Raw genomic sequence first — 17,219 nt, 5'->3', positions numbered from 1 at the left:
ACATTCTGGGACCACCTCTCCCTTTAAGTCCCCGAGGAGGCCATGTTCTGCTAGTCAGACCCTGCTTCAAATACCTTTACCTCAGAAATTAAGAATATCAGATGCAAGGAACGGGACCTTTACCACACTGGCCTTAAGCCTCCAGAATGCCCTCTCTCGTGAGACGTGGAATTATTTTCTTCCCTGGCCTTCTGCAGAGCCTGTTAAACCAATCTCTTCCATAAGGCATGTTGCTATAATTGTCCTAATCAGTTAACCTTTTAAAATTTTGTTGATCCATAAGTTTCAGGTTACTTATAATGTTGCCAAGTTCTGTTTCTTAGCATCTAGATTGTGGTGATCAATGGTTTGATTTCAGCTTGATTAATTAGTTAGTCAATTGTGTTAATTTTTTTCTGCTGGCCTCTGGCCGTACTAAAGAACTTCATTCAATTTTGTTGATCTGATTATTTGATTGTGTTTCCCTTTTTCTGGAAGAGCAACCTGAGCCTTAAAAGGACGAGATAAAAAAATCCAAACCATTTCCAATTCAGGACATTTCTGATACCAAAAAAATCCAGTAAGCAAATGAGGTCAATTCTTCCCTGAAATAAAGTGTATTTAACATATATGTATATATAAGTTCTCTAAGACGTACTAGCTAATCCCATGCATGGCAGCTTTCGTGAAAGGAGAAGGAGAGGAAAGCAATGGCAGCAGTGAACATAAGGCCAACGGACAGACCTGCGAAAAGGTGGGCGGGCAGGCAGGTGGGGAAGGAGAGAAAGCAGAGGCGGGCAGGGGGGGAGAGAACGTGGCTGGCCAGGTGGCCAGCCAGAGAGAGAAAACACTGGCGGTGGCAAGAGAGAAGAGGAGGGCTGAGAATGAAGGACCGAGAACGAGGGAGAACTAGAGGCACAGGTGCTCTGCACCCGGGCCAGCTAGTTCTTTTATCTTAAGGTAATGACATAACTGGTTTATGGTAGCTTAAGAAAGTTACTGTATCCACACAATATTGCTGTGCTTCGAAGGAAGGTGTTGCAAGTGCTTTTCTTGCCAAAAAAAAAACCCCTTTTCTGCAAGCTTTTTTTTTTCTTTTTTTTTGCTTTGACCCATTTGAGGGGCTGTTTCCAGTAAGTCACTTGTTCCTTTTGCTTCTTTTGCATGTCACTTTGTTCTCTTTTGCAGCTGATTAAATATTAGCTATTTCAAACAATAAGCAAGTACACCTAAACAAAGTCAAAGTCAATAGTTATGCAACCTCCCCTAATGAGTAATCGTGGAAGAAAAGACTTTTAATAGGAAGAGCGATACACATTCCAAGTTGTCTCCTGTATATATCGCACACAAAATGTTAAATCATTTGCTCTAATGAAATTTTAGGCTTTAAGGTGGTTTTTTAAACCTGCCTTTTTTCAGGTTTGTGAACAAACCTTTCAGGGCTGGATCTGGCTAGTGCATACAAAGAGATAAGAAGTTTTAAAAAACAATGTATGGTGTCTTGCAGTAGTCAGGATACAAGGGCTCTTGTCCTCTGCTGCTTCCTATGAGTTTTATCTCCTTACTAGCCAACCCACACAGAGCATCTGTGCGCTCTTTGGGGCTGGCTGTTCCCTTCTCTCTCCTGCCCCACTCTCCCTCCCTCCCTCCCTTCTGCCCCACACTCTTGCCTCTCTTCCCTTCCCTCCCACCCCACTCTCTCTTGCCCTCCCTCCCCCACCCCCCTCTCACCCTCCTGCCCCAGTCTCTCCTGTCCTCCCTCCCCTCCCCCTGCTCCTTTCTCCTGCCTGCCCCACTCCCTCTTGCCCTCCCCCCAGCCCCATTCCCTCTTGCCCTTCCCCCTGCCCACTCCCTCTTACCCTCCCCCCTACTTCTTGCCCTCCCCTCCCTCTTTCCCTCCCCTCCCCCTCCCCTTTGCCCACCCCTCCCCCTCCCCTCTCCCCCTGCATTTTTAAAAGTTCTACTTACCCGGCCGCTGCCACCGCTTCACCTCCCAGGCGGCAAACTGGAAAGTCCTGCCACCTGGTTCCCTCCCACCCCAGTCTCCCATGGGCTCCTCCTGGCCTGGCTGGCGCACCTGGCTGAAAGCCGCCTCTGTGGCCTGTCCCGCCGGCAGGCCCGCCACACCAAGTGCCGCCTCCGCGGCCTGCCGTGCCCGCTGCCGCCACTTGCCAGTCCTTGAGGCCAGCAGCAGGCCAGCCACCTCTCCCCCCACCCCCACCTTCTGCCCCGGTATCGGGGCCAGCCGCCGGCCGTCTGCCAGCTGCCCGCCCACCGCCCGCCTGCCTCACCACCTTGGCCCTCAGCTGGGCCCACCACCACTTTGCCGCGGCCAAGCCGGGCCCGCAGCCACCACCCGTCGCCAGGCCGGGCCCGGCAGCGGCCATGGCTCACAGCGGCCAATTCTCCTCCTCCTGGGTGTGCCAGCCAATCAGGCACCTTCGCAGCCCAGCCAATCAGCTGGGCTGCCGGGATGCATTTTCCCTGGCACACCCAGGAGAAATATATATATAGATTTTATCAGCAGCAAGACTAGTGTATACAATCTGACACCAGACTCCAAGCTCCAGCACACAAGACATGCCTTTCTGAACCATACCAAGAGTTGGTTTAGTCCAGCATTCTGTTTCCAACCATGGCCAATCAGATGCCTGCAGGAAGTCCAGACACACAGGGCATGAAGGTGATGGTCTTCCCCTACTCAGAGGTATACTGCCTCTGAACATGGAAGTTCCACTTCATCATTGACCGACTAACCTCCAGGAATGTATCTTGGCTTGTTCAATCAACATGTACACCAGCCTTCTTAAACACAAAGAGGAGGAACATGTGTGTATTGCTTTGCTTGCCCCTTTCCCCCTCTGCAAAAGCCTGATAGGATTTTGCTGCTTGTTCTGTATAAATGTGGTCGTGCCAAATGTGATGCTAAGTAGGCACTTGGTGTCACACATAGTGACAATTGGATGCCCCATTATTTTCTTTGGGAGGAAGATTTTGAAGGGCAAGTTGCTGGTCTTTGGTTCCTGTTACTGCTCGCAGCAGAGAGAAAAACCAAGAGGATTGAGAAGTTCAGCAAATCAACTACAGCCCTAGACCCCTGAAAAGGAAGCGGGTAACACCTGTGTGAAATTCAGCACAGTTCTTTAGACTCATTTGCTACTGTGTTTTGCAGGGGGGTCTGTAAATTGGACTTAAACTATGGTATTAAATCAGACAAGCTTATAAACTGGGATTATACCAGAAGTTGCTTATGTTGTGCCCAAAAGACAACCACCCCAATTAAAAATTACTAAAATAAATTTTTAAAAAGGCCGAGAGGCAGGGGTACTGGAAACTGAACCCCTACCCACACGCCCTGCCTTACACTGGTCTGCAATTTTGAAAAATAGCCCCCAAGTGTCAAATCCAGAGAGGTCTGCTCTAAATCTGGCCTTGGAGTTAGCTTTGGGCAAAACATTATTTTGTAATAAAGGAAGATACGCCCCATAAAAGGATAAACTCTTGGAAGACGTGACAGAGAAAACAGCTGAGTTGGCTTGCACTCCATTTACCCAAGGAAAAGAAGTGTAGTGATTAGAGTGCTGGACTAGGACCAGGGAGACCTCAGTTCAAATCCCCATTCAGCCATGATACTTGCTGGGTGACTCTGGGCCAGTCACTTCTCTCTCAGCCTAACCTACTTCACAGGGTTGTTGTGAGGAGAAACCTAAGTATGTAGTACACTGCTCTGGGCTCCTTGGAGGAAGAGTGGGATATAAAATGCAAAGAATAAAGAAAGAAAGAAAAGAAAAGAAAGAAAAGAAAGAAAAGAAAGAAAAGAAAGAAAAGAAAGAGAGGATGTTCATTTGGTTGATTCAGATGGTAAAATCTGGTTTCGAGTAGTAATCAGAGATCTGGAGTGTGTAAAGACTTCCCAGTCAGAGTGTAATGGGCCGTTAACTCTCCATAGAAATCTCAGCATGTATTGTAAATTGGCTACCACAAAGGTGAATGTTCCTTATGATTTGTTGTTAAAGAGAAATTTCCAGGCAAGTAAAAAAGAATGCAAAAATGTGGGCAGGAAGGCAAAGGTTGGTAACAAGGAAAAAAAGAGCAAAAAGTATTAAATATACAGACTTACTTACTTTATTTATTTATTTATTTATTTATTTAAAATATAAGAAAATAAATTTTAAGGAACTTCAATCTGTTAGACGTAACTAAGAACAGAAGAACAGCCCTGCTGGATCAGGCCCAAGGCCAGCATCCAGTTTCACACAGTGGCCCACTACATGTCTCTGGGAAGCCCACAAGCAAGAGGTGAGGGCTAGTGGTATGCAAACAGGCTCAACATCAAACATGTTCGACGTTCAGGGTCTAATTAAACCACCCCTGTTTGGTCTGACTTCTGACTTGGGGTTCGCTGTCAGTTTCCCCCCAAAAACCCATTTTATCACTTACCCCCTCCAGAGGACTTCTTCCTCTCTCTATTGGCCTCCTTGCCACCCTAAACCAGAACTTTGCCCCTCCAGAACCGTGGCCATTTGGAGGCCCATTGCACAGGTGCAGTGGCCTCCAAAATGGCCACCGTGCCAGAGCAGGGAGGCCCAAACAGCTGAATGAGGAACCCCCATGGACCACTCCTCCTCCGGCCCTCCTGCCACCTAGAGGATGTACCCTGGAGGGGATAAGTGATAAAAAGAAATTTTTTAAAATTCACAAACTGCACCAGACCAAAACAAAACCGGGTGGGTGGGGTTCGAGGGGGTGCCAGACCGAACTGGCCTGGGACAGTTCGGGTCCAGTTCTGACTCGAACCGAACCAGGCCAGCTGGTTCCATGCACACCCCTAGTGAGGACATGCCCTCTCTCCTGTTGTTGCACCTCTGCAACTGGTATTTAGTGGCATCTTGCCTCCAGGGCTGAAGCTGGCCTTTAGCCACCAGACTAGTAGCCACTGATAGACCTGTCCTCCATGGTTTCGTCTAAGCCCCTTTTAAAGCCATCCAAGCTAGTGGCCATCGCCATATCCCAGAGAATTCCATAGATTATGTGCTGTGAGCAAAATATTTCCTTTTGTTGGTCCTAAATTTCCCGACCTTCGGTTTCATGGGATGGTCCCTGGTTCTAGTGTTGTGTGAGAAGAAAAATCTCTTTCTGTCCACTCTCTATACTCCATGCATAATTTTATATACTTCAATCACGTATTCCTGTAGTTGCCTCTTTTCCAGACTTAAGAGCCCCAGATGCTGTAGCCTTATAAGGAAGGTATTCCAGGCCCCTGATCTTGGTTGCCCTCTTCTGCGCCTTTTCCAGTTTTACAATATCCTTCTTAAGATACGGTGAACAAAACTGTACATAATACTCCAAATCTGGCTGTACCATAGATTTGCATAAGATTAATACTGGTGGTCAGAATTCTGCTTTGAAAACAAAAAAGATTAAAAATGCTGATAGTCATATGGCGAAACAGCTCGCATACTCTCTCTCTCTCTCTCTCTGCATGACCCCAGAAGTAATAGTTCAGGAGACTGACAAGCAAAAGTCTGAGATGAGCATTTTTGAAGAAATAGAAAATTCAAGATCTAATCCACAAACAGAACCAGAATCTGGTGCATTGAGTCCCTCTCATGAAGTCACCTGAAATTTAGTACTGGCCCATCATAAATTATTAGTTATAATTTATAACTAATTATAAATTAGTTTTAACTAACTATCCTAAACCCGGGGATTACTCTCGGTGGAACGTAAATTACAACTTTTACACATCTTAGACAGAGTTTTGCCAAGGCACTTCTCTCTTAGCTGATCTCAAATCAATAGAATATTTATATTACAATGGAATCAGTGCACATATAGTGGTTACTTTTAGAGATAAGGAAAAGGGTAGATTTCTATACAGAAGACGATTGGCACTGCTTGAAAATGATTTAGTAGTTTCCAGAAGTTGAGAATTTGGCTCCTCCCTATCCAATATGTGGGAGTTTAGCCTCAACCCTGCCCTAGAAAGAATCCTTGGTGGAGGTGGGAGTTAGCAGATCTAATTTATGTTGCTGACCCTGACACTTCCCTAATTTCTTTTTCCCCTTCACTCCCAGAGAAGAGTGAAGAACTGGATTTGGTTAATCCACACCACAAACGTTTTCAGCAGTTCTCAGCCTGGGCTGGAATTGAACAGATTCAGAAAATCTAGTCTAGAAAAGGCTCTTCATTCTAGGCATTGCCTATAAAAGCACAACATTATATTATAGGGAGACTCAAAAATTTGAGGGAACACTTGCTATACAGGTGAAACTCAGAAAATTAGAATATCGTGCAAAAGTCCATTAATTTCAGTAATGCAAATTAAAAGGTGAAACTTATATATGAGATAGACGCATTACATGCAAAGCGAGATAAGTCAAGCCTTAATTTGTTATAATTGTGATGATCATGGCGTACAGCTCATGAAAACCCCAAATCCACAATCTCAGAAAATTAGAATATTACATGGAACCAAGAAGACAAGGATTGAAGAATAGAACAATATCGGACCTCTGAAAAGTATAAGCATGCATATATATTCAGTACTTGGTTTAGGCCCCTTTTGCAGCAATTACTGCCTCAATGCGGCGTGGCATGGATGCTATCAGCCTGTGGCACTGATGAGGTATTATGGAAGACCAGGATGCTTCATTAGCGGCCTTCAGCAATTCTGCATTGTTTGGTCTCATGTCTCTCATCCTTCTCTTGGCAATGCCCCATAGAGTCTCTATGGGGTCAGGTCAGGCGGGTTTGCTGGCCAATCAAGCACAGTACACTGTATACTTTTTAAAGCACATAACAAGATTCAGAAACTGAACTGCAGCACATCTCTTTAAAACAGAGGGATCACACATCCCCTTTAACATGGAGGAGAGCAGGTCCATACTTGCTCCTCCTCCACTTGCTGCCACTTCTGTAACAGCAGCACTCCCCCCAGCTATGCTCACATGGCAGCAGGGTGTCTCCCAGCTGCCTCCATGTGAAGCCGGCATGCACATGGCCTCTGCACATGTGTGGCAGCCATTTGCATGGTCAGCAACCATGCTCACCACACACAGGGCCACATGCACAGAGGCAATGTGTGTACCGGCATCACGCAGGAGCAGCTGGGAGATGCCCCGCCCGGTGCACAAACATAGCTGGGAGGAGAAACATGATTACAGAAAGCCAGTGCTCCACACAAACAGCCCAACCCAGGCTGGGCTGCCCTAGCCTGGGTTTGGCTGCTTGTGTGAATAGCCTCTTTGTCTGTTGGGCACCTGTTCCGAGAGATCTGGCCCATTGTATCTTTGAATCCTAACTTTACATCAGTATTAGAGAGCAATATCTGGACACCCCCACCCCCACACACACCTTTTTTCTTCTTTTTTATTTTTAAGAAAATGAAATTCTGAGATGCACAAAACTGACTTTTTTATTGCAGGGAACCAATCACTATGTAAGAGTGGCCTCTTATGCCATTAAGGTCACACAGCTAAGAGAGCAACACTTGAAGTTGATTGGGGATGACTGTTATGGTGACTGCACAACCTGAGGTCTTGTCTTTTGGGAGTAGGAATTTTCTCTTTTAATACTGCAATTTAATTTTTTTTATTTTAAATACTTTTGACTTAAATATTCTTGGACTTATTGCCTTTGTTTTCAACCCTTAGTCTTTTGATATCAGCATTTTTACATCTTACTTTACTCTTATGTCTTGTTTTTACCCCTATGGTTTCTTGACATGGTCCAAATAGGTTTAAATCTGTTTTATTTCTGCCCTATTTTTAGACCATTGGTGGTTTGATATGGTTCTTTTTAGGTCTAACTTACTGTTGTGTCTGCTCTGTTTTTAAATCTGTGGTTGTTTGATATGGTGGTTTTACTAATAAAAAGAATTATGTTCTTCATTCTACATTTAGAGCCTGTTTGCTAGAGTTCTGCAAACAGCAACAAAACCCCTGCTCCAGGAAATCTACAATGAAACCCCTGATCCTGTTCAAAATCCTACTCAGAGCCTTATCTATTTTAAGCATTTTTTCTTCCTAAAATGAGATTGTCCACTCTTTAGTAGCTGCAATGAAAAATGCCCGTTGAGCCTCCTTGTTTGCATCAACACCCACATAATTGACACTTACTTGAGCAAGTTCATCCACCCCACTCGCTGTTCTTGCCAGCTTTACTAGATCTTCTTGCATCTTATCCACCCACAGTTTTATCCTACAGAAATAAAAAAGGAAAAGAGAAAAAGATGTCCCATCAGATCATTGGCAAATAGCTATAAAAATCACAAGCACAAATACAGACTGACAGATTATCTTCCATGTGGCAGATTGATGCTGAAGTCCCTTTGATATTGCTGTGAATCTGTTTTAGACATACTTTTCCACCTCATTCTCTCTCGCTCTCTCTTAGAAACTTTCTATGTATTTTAGGTGTAACTTTGTTAGGAAAGGGGACACATAATTGCTTAGTCTTAAAAGGCCAAAAAAAAAAAAGGGGGTATCTAATGGCACAGAGGGGAAACGCCTTAACTGGCAAGCCAGAGGTTGCTGGTTCAAATCCCCGCAGAAACACCTATATCAGGCAGCAGCAAAATAGGGAGATGCTGAAAGGCATAATCTCATACTGCATGGGAGATGGCAATGGTAAACTCCTCCTGTATTCTGCCAAAGAAAACCACATGGCTCTGCCGACATTGACTCAACATTGACTCGACATTGACTCGATGGCACACTTTACCTTTAACTGAAAATAGACTGACCAAGCATTTCGAGACGGAGTCAAGAGCTATCAACCACCATTTAGACAAAACCGATGCTTTCCCCCCATTATTTCCCACAACTGATGCTAAGAGACAGTTTACTGAAGGACAAACTAGAAGTGATGAGCGAACTCTATGGTTTAGAAGTCCCAACTCTAGATAGGGAGTTGCCCAAAAGCAGCCACAAGGGGTGGTCCAAGGTTATGCTACATATGGATGGGAGGGTCTATCCTGTTCTTATTCATACTGCAGCCCCATTCCAAATCACCTCCACTACACTGCCATTAGCCACAAAGATGTCACAGTAAAACCTCCTCACTCAGATTTGTCTCACACGTTAAAAAAAAAAATTAACACAAAAATAAGGGAGCAAATGAATAGCTAAGTGGACATTGAGCAGTTTGCCTAAACACAAGGTGGAAGGGTGCTGAGGGGCAGGAATCCTAGCTCAAGCAGCCTTTCTGTTGCTAACGTACCCTTATTCACATAGTGTGTCCAAACGCTATGTTCAACATGCGTACAATCAGTGTACAGATCTGTATGCATGTACAGTTATTCACGAGTTATGTTTCATGCACATACTTTAGTATACTTCCTAGTATACCCTGCATGAGGTAGCCTGTAGGGATGTGCACCTCCGAGCCAGTTCAAAGTGGGGGGGGGATCTCTTTAAGGATGGGGGAGGGTGCTTTTACCACTCTCACCACATTTCCGCCACTGGCACTGCCTTTTAAAATGGTCCAGTGGGACGGAAGCATGCCTCCTTGCCACTGTGCATGTGCACATTGTGCACGCTTGCACATTGTGACAGGCACACACACAGTTGTGTGGCATTGTTGACACAAAAACATATAAATGTGACCCTAGTTATCCACAAGGTTTCCACTGTCGGCTGAAACAGCGGACAATGAAACCACAGATAATGAGACCTTGAGGCAATAGGAATTTGTGGGTTATGTTCCCGTAACACACGGCTTTTTAAAAAAAACAAAGCCCTGAAAGCCCTGTACCATGTTCTGTAGGTCTCCAACTGTCCAGCAATGGCCCCCCAAAGCCTAATTTTCTGTGAAAAACCATGGGGAATTAGTCATTCATTCAACACAAAAGAGCCACAATGGCTCTGTTCAGCAAAGTGGAGGCCGGAATTTACCTCTTAGGTCATTTCCGGCCACCCAGCAACCATGAATAGGTGAATTTCCTGTATTTTTCAAACTGCATAAGACCCAACTGCTGATGTGCGAAATTGCAGGTGCCAAAACTGGATGACGAGGGCCACCTGTATAGACTATGAGGGCTATATATACAGTATAATGTAGATTAAAACTTATTCTTCAGTCTTCTTGAAACATGGAGAAGAATTTAAACTCTTGCTAGTTAATTAAGGCTAATTCAGTGGCATTAAACTAAGGCATTAAATTAAAGCACGCACACACGAACACACACACTCGCTTGCATGGGACAAAGTGGAATATCTTTAATAATAGAGTCTCTATTTGCATATGCCTTTCCCATTCTGAGACTTCATATGCCACTATTGGACTGTAGCACATCTGCATTTCTAAAAATGAACTCTCTAGGACATGCTTCCAGACTTGCAAGACCTCATATAAACTTTTCAAATGCCAAACTCTTATTACCTGGAATGGTTTATGAATGAGATGCCCTCACTGCATATTAAAAAGCACAGATAACTAAGCAAAATATACACCACTTCCACTCAGGAAGATGAAATACATTCTTGTTGGTAAAATAATGATATCTAATCAAGATGTTGTGCTTCACTTAATTTTGCTTTCTTAAATGGGGGGGGGGGGGCGGGGGAATAGGAGGGAAAGAAAATCAGAGCCTCTGGGCACCAAAATGCTTGTCTGGTGTTTCATTGAATGCTGGCCTGTGGAGTATATCTGCCTGACAGCTGCTCTTGGTCAGAGTTTATTTAACAACAAGAAAAATGTCACACCAAACGTGAAGTCTGGGGCCTTAAGGAGACAGCACTGAAATTTTTTTGCTGCTGTTTAGGACGTCAGCAAAACAAAGGTTCAGGCAGAAGGCTTTTTCCTGACTGTTCAAGCAGAACATTAAACTGTGATGAAAACCCTGTAGAAAACCCATAGCAGACATATTAACATCCAAGAGAGCAATCCGGCACATTAAATGACAACAGGCCGCTCCCCTTATACACAGACATGGAATAGTTTGCCAGTGGTCCATGCAGTTTACTGATGAGTTTTAAGTACTTAACAACTAGGCTAGACTCTCCTAAAAATATGCTTGAAGATGCCCGGAACATAAATACACAGGAGGAAATGCATGCTTGCCCACTTTCACCTAAGAGATGTACCGCTTTCAACTATGTAGAACAAAAGAACTAGATTCAGATGGTAAGTACCACTCCAGGTTGTCTACAATGATGCTTCACTGCTCAAGAAAAAGAGACCAGTTATATTACATGGCTCCAGTTAAAAGGCCGCCACCATCAGCGGGCTACCCAGGGCACTTGCCCCGTGCTCTAATGTCTTCTGGTGGTAGAGCCCAGGAATTCCAACATCGGAATTCCCAGGTTTCTGATTTGCACAGTCCTACTGATTACTCATGTCAGAATCTTTTAATCTCTATATGCACAACACCTTAGGACAGGGGTTCACAAACCTGGGTCTCCAGATCCTGCTGGACTACAACTCCCATCATGCCCAGGCACAATGGCCCACATTCTTAGCAAAATGGTTTTATAAAAAGTTACATGACCCAAATGATTTGTGTGTGAGTTCATAGAACAGAAAATATTTTGTATCCAACACCTTTCTTTCTCTTTTCCACCCCCCACGTTGTTTTCCAGCATGCACCTCACTGCAAAGTGCATGTCATATCAAAAGAAAGTTAGAAAGTCCTCCTTCCTTTGAAATTGTTTTGTTCCTCCTGCACACACTGACATACCACCCACCACTACCAATACATATTTTCCACCCTTGTCTAGAGAATGTGGATATCAGTTTTCTGACTCATCAGAATTTTTAAAAAGTCATTGCACCCCACCTACACATATTGGTAGGTATGTTACAATACACCATCCTATGTTACAAAATACACCCATCCTTATTGTGGACAAGTGTGTCGAATAATGTAGTGCAGAATTTATTCTTCAGCATAAGGGGGGGGGTCAACCAAATTCTGCAAAATGCAATTATCTTTGTATTAATTATATCCATATCGTTTTTGAGAGTTCAGGCACTGCCACACTTGATAGAAGAAAAATGCTCCATCCAAAAATCATGTATAAGCAGGTTGATACTGCTTTACTGTGCATTTAAAATAATGAAAGAGACCCTACCCACATGCTAATTCAACAGAAAAGAGAAGGTATTTGAAAAATGAAGATAAACGAGGTCTGAGTCAGTAGCAGTGAAAAAGCAAGCAATTCTGCATTTATCCAATATAACTCCTGTCTTTTCCCCCTTCCTGCCTGGAACAAATTTCAAACTGAGAACCAACCAATTTCTAGAAGATGACTTAAATTATAGAATACAACACTGGAATTGGGAAGTAAAGTGAACGTGGCCAGCTGCACAATTGTCACAGATGCCCAGAGTCCCTTGTGCACAAAAAATGTGCACATACTCAGCAGAAAGACAAGGTCAGAAACTAACATGATTAGTAGAGATAGGACAGAGGTAGATGAAAGTCAAACAGCACAAACACAGAAGACGATGCAGGGTTCGGAAGTTACTTTCCCCTTGGGGATTACAACCATCAAGAGAAAGAGCAGACATCAGGCTTACGCACCCTGCTGCTTGCAACAAATATTAGTTAGTAGGGGCACAAGAAACCCAACTGAGAAATTTTGCTAAACTGTTTAAGTTCAACTAACACCGGTCAATACCAGCCCACTGATACCAGTTGTAGGGCGGTAACGGCAGGAGAGAGGGCAAGGCTTGGAGGCATCTGGTGAGCCACTGTTTGAACCAAGATGCTGGACTAGATGGGCCTTGAGCCTGATCCAGCAGGGTAGGGGTGTGCACAAAACCAGTAGAACTGGACTCAAGTAGAACCAGTTCAAGTAGAACTGGACTTGAACTGAAGTCCTACAATGGAGGTAAGTCTGCCATTTTTTCCGTTAAAAAACCCCCAAACTAGCCTGGAATGGCCCGGGGGATTCAGCTCAACCTCGAGCTGAACCAGGGTCAATTTGAGTATGAGCCAGCTCAACCTCAAGCTGGCTTGCAGATCCCTACAGCAGGGCTGTTCTTATGTAAATGCCTCTCAATATTCTTCTCTAAAAAGAACCTCCAGATTCAACTTGGAATATTGCTTCTGACTGGCAACTTAAGGACACACAACCTGCCCCCTAAAAACTGACTCGACATCAAAATTCCTTTAGCCAAAGCATAAACTCCAAATGTACCTGGAGAACTATTTTAGAAATAGGGTGACCATAGATGAAATACAGTCCTCCCTTGCCAACCATGAGGGTTCCATTCCTGGAAACCCTTACGGTTGGCGAATTCGCAGTTGGGGAGCCATTGGTTTCTGTGGCAAACAGGGGGCTAGGGGAATTGCAGTTGCAAAGCGACCGAAAACTAGGTAGTTAGTTGAAAGAACCCCTCCCCGACCCCCAAAAATCACCCCCTGACCCAAGAAATGACCTTCTGACCCCACAAAAAAATCACCAAACCACAGATGCTCAGATTGCAGTTGGCAAGGGCAGTCACAATTTCCCAGTCATGGATACTCAAATCTGTGATTGGGAAAACCACAATAGGCGAGGGACAAGTGTATAAAAAACAAACTCCTAGCATCCTCTGACCTTCACAACTAGAATGACAGACATAACAGCAATTCAAATACTGGTTCAAGATGTGATTCTGGCCCTTCAAACAAGTAGTGCATGTATACTTATCCATTTATTTGCAGTCTTATTTTTGTTTTAACAAAGAAAAATTGAAACTATTCTGGAAATGTGGGGAATGGTTTCTTGGTGACAGCATGGGGAATTAGTCAATCAATGCAGTCTACAGCCAGGTTCTGCTACAAACTTGCAGAAACTTTCCTCCCCTTAACTTTCCTTACCTGTGGAGTCAAAAATGTCTAGAATGAGTACAGTGAGCATGCTTCCAAATCAGGTTTCTTGCTTAAATAAATACAAGGATGACAGACAGACAGACATAAAAACCCATAAACTTTATTTGTTAGCTGCCCCATAAATTGTTCTCTGGGCAGCTCACAACATACAATGAAAACACATTAAATCATAATAGACCCAAAAAAGGTGCAAAGAAAATACAAAATACAATACAAAGCAGCTTAAAAACTCATTTTAAAATTAGTTAAAAATTAGATCAAATCTGTAATCAGAATTTAGAAAGCCTGGGTGAACAAAAAGGTCTTTACCTCGCATCTAAAAGACCAAAGTGATGAAGCCAGGTGAACCTCACTGGGTAGGCTATTCCATAAATGGGATGCAACTACCAAAAATGCCCTCGCCCTAGCAGCCACCCGACTCATCTCATTTGGCAGGAGCACCCAGAGGAGAGCATCTGAAGAAAATCTTAAGGTTTGGCTTGGGACATATAGGGCAAGGCATGTGAAGCCAAGTCCCACTGGCATACTCCTTCCTGAATTGAAGGAGTTACACTAGCTGCCGATATGTTTCTGGGTAAAATACAAGGTGTTAGTTATAACCTATAAAGCCCTAAACAGCTTGGGCCCTGGGTATTTAAGAGAACATCATCTTCGTCATGAACCCCACCACCCATTGAGATCATCAGGAGAGGTCTGTCTGCATTTGCCACCGGCTCGTCCGGTGGCTACTCAGGGATGGGCCTTCTCTGTTACTGCCCCAAGGCTTTGGAATGTGCTCCCTAGTGAAATAAGAGCCTCCCCATCTCTGACAATTTTTAAAAAGTCTTTAAAGTCACATCTGTTCACCCAGGCTTTTAACTGATACTGTTTTGATTGTTTTTTCATGTTGTTTTAGAATATTGTTTTAAATTTTAAATTATTGTGTCTTAAGTTTCTTGTTTTTGTTTTTAATTAATGTTTTACTTCTTTAATCTTGTTGTAAACCACCCAGAGACGTATGTTTTGGGCAGTATAAAATATGTAAAATAAATAAATAAAATAATAAATAATATGATCAAAACATCCAGTCCCAGTTAATAATTTCGCAGCCCTATTTTGTACCAGCTGCAGTTTCCGGACCATTTTCTAAGGCACCCCATGTACAATGCATTGCAGTAATCTAAGCAATGAAAGTGTTGGAGGGAACATTGGTAGGATGTGTGCTGCCCTAGGAGGAAGCTGAATGGAGTAGCGGAGAGCGGGAAGCAGGTTCCTTCCCTTGGAAATCAGATAAGGGACAAGAAGGAGACATCAACAAGGTAACACCAAATAGCACTGACTCTGTCCCCACCCCCACCAAGTTTATAGGTATGTTTCACTTCGGAGTCTGCAGGAAATTGCATTGCCACATAGGCTGCCTGTATGCTAGCCATATTTGCTCAAAGAGAATCTCTCAGCAAGTGGGGCTGAAGAAACACAAGTGCAAATGGGGAAAGGCACCTTTAACATAATGTAATCATGACAATCCATCCCACGATTTTTTTTGGGGGGGGGTTAGTGTTCATGATTATAAGCAAGAATTTATCCATCTGATGGCAATATGTTTACTCAAAGATCCAAGTTTAATGGTAAACACTATTTGAGAGGCTCTATCTGCCAGTTAAAAAAGTTCCAGTTTAACCACAAAAAGAAAAGTAATATGATATACACTGAACTTTTAATCAGGTCTGAATATACACTGCAAAAAAGAAAGAAAGAAAAATTATGCACCAGACAAAACTAAGCTGTGTAACCTATATAATTTGCACAAATTGGTTTTGTTTTTTTTAATGGTTTTGGGGTGTTTTAAATGGTTTTGAATTGTTTTCAAATTGTTTTTATATTGGTTTAAGATGTGTTTTAGATGGTGTTTGTTTTATGTCTTTTTAAGCTCGTGGTGCACCATCAGTCACACACACACACACACACACACACACACACACCCCTGGCTGGAGTGGAGAGCAACATCAGAAGCAAATGGTCCCTTGAATAGGGCCGGAGGAGGAGTCCCAAAGCAAAGGGAGAAGATGTCTCCATTTTGAGATACAAGAACTACACTAAGGAACCCTTGAAATAACACCACTGAGGAAGGCTGAGAAACAGGTGAAACATGTCTGGTGTATTATAACCATTGGATATGCTTCTCCCAAACAGCAGTTTCCATATGGATTTTGTAATACTGTAAAGCATTGTTGGAAATATTTCTTGGAAATACTTGATACTTTTAAATTGAATCTCTGGATATATCCCTGGGATTTCAATAAAGCGCACACACTGAACTCCATTGCATTGACTGAGTAACATCCAAAACAGCCATCTTTTTTTAAAAAGAGACTTTGTTTATATATTTGTTATAATAGGAATGAATTGTTTTATGTATGTTTTTAATCTGCGGACATTGGATATCATTCTGGTATTTGGGATCAGTATATTGGAATTAATGAATTGCTATTATTAAACATATATATTTGCTAAAAAGGGAATATTTCATGATTTAAGGTGTATGAATGCTAATTGAGAATTTTCACTTGGGGTTCTTTCATGTTTCATTCATCATCCTCTCGAGGCACCAGGTAGGCACGGAGGGTGCTGCAGCGATGGTGGTGGGCGCACGGATACACTGGGCAGCAATCACCATACTGTCCCTTTGAAGCTCAGCCCTGTGACTAGCGAGTAGCTTGGCTGCCCATGAGCAGGAAAATTTCAGCTTCCCATTGGCATGAAAGGCAGGCAGGCAGGCATGAACGCATGTGCACAGCATTCTGCCTAAACCAGTCCACCCACCACCACGAAACAGTTGATCACTGGGTGGGGGGGAGTAGCAGCAGCCTGGCTGTGCATGCACCTGGGAGAGCTTCCCTTGGTGCAGAAGCAGCAGCGCACCAGATGCAATCGCCAAGTTGTCACCGAGCCCGTGCCGGGGGGGGGCATAATCCTGGCACTGATGGGGCCACTCCTGCAGCACAATTGCACACTCACTCGTCTGCCCCCAGGGACACTTTTGAGAGAATCTGGCGGGGAGGGGAGATGGGGGGGTGGATTTCCACCTAGAAGTCCAGTCCAAAGGGCACCTCTAACTAAAATTAGGGTTGTCAGGTCCAAGATGGTGGGGGAAAGTGAAAATAGAGGATGCTTTTCAAACAAAAAAAAAGTCTCCAGAAAGTATCCACTTTGCATAAGATGTCCCTATGTTTATTGGTATTATATATGCACATTTTGATAAACATTGCATAAGTTGAGAATAAATACAGCTCAGCACTGTGAAGCTGATATCCAGGCGATCTGTATGTCTGCTCAGTCTGCTGTCTAGATGCAGAGTTCTCAAGGCCCCTGCTACTTAATCGTAAATTCAGCTCCTAATTAGGTTTACCACACACACAGTCTTTCTCCCCCATGCATC

General features: G+C 43.6%; 1 protein-coding gene across 7 annotated transcripts in view; it reads right to left on the bottom strand.

Moving 5' to 3' along the window:
• CACNA2D1 (calcium voltage-gated channel auxiliary subunit alpha2delta 1) overlaps nucleotides 1–17,219 on the bottom strand; it is a 642,096-nt gene that overhangs the window by 544,363 nt on the left and 80,514 nt on the right. For all 7 annotated transcript variants that reach the window (XM_053252730.1, XM_053252724.1, XM_053252726.1 and 4 more), the window contains exon 2: nucleotides 8,100–8,181. In XM_053252730.1, the coding sequence (XP_053108705.1) occupies nucleotides 8,100–8,181 (82 nt within the window). The remainder of the gene's footprint in view (nucleotides 1–8,099; nucleotides 8,182–17,219) is intronic.

Source organism: Hemicordylus capensis, chromosome 5 (genome assembly GCF_027244095.1).
Source record: "Hemicordylus capensis ecotype Gifberg chromosome 5, rHemCap1.1.pri, whole genome shotgun sequence".
Classification (NCBI taxonomy): Eukaryota; Metazoa; Chordata; class Lepidosauria; order Squamata; family Cordylidae; genus Hemicordylus; species Hemicordylus capensis.
Note: the sequence above shows the minus strand (reverse complement) of the source record. Positions and strands in the feature narration are given on the sequence as shown.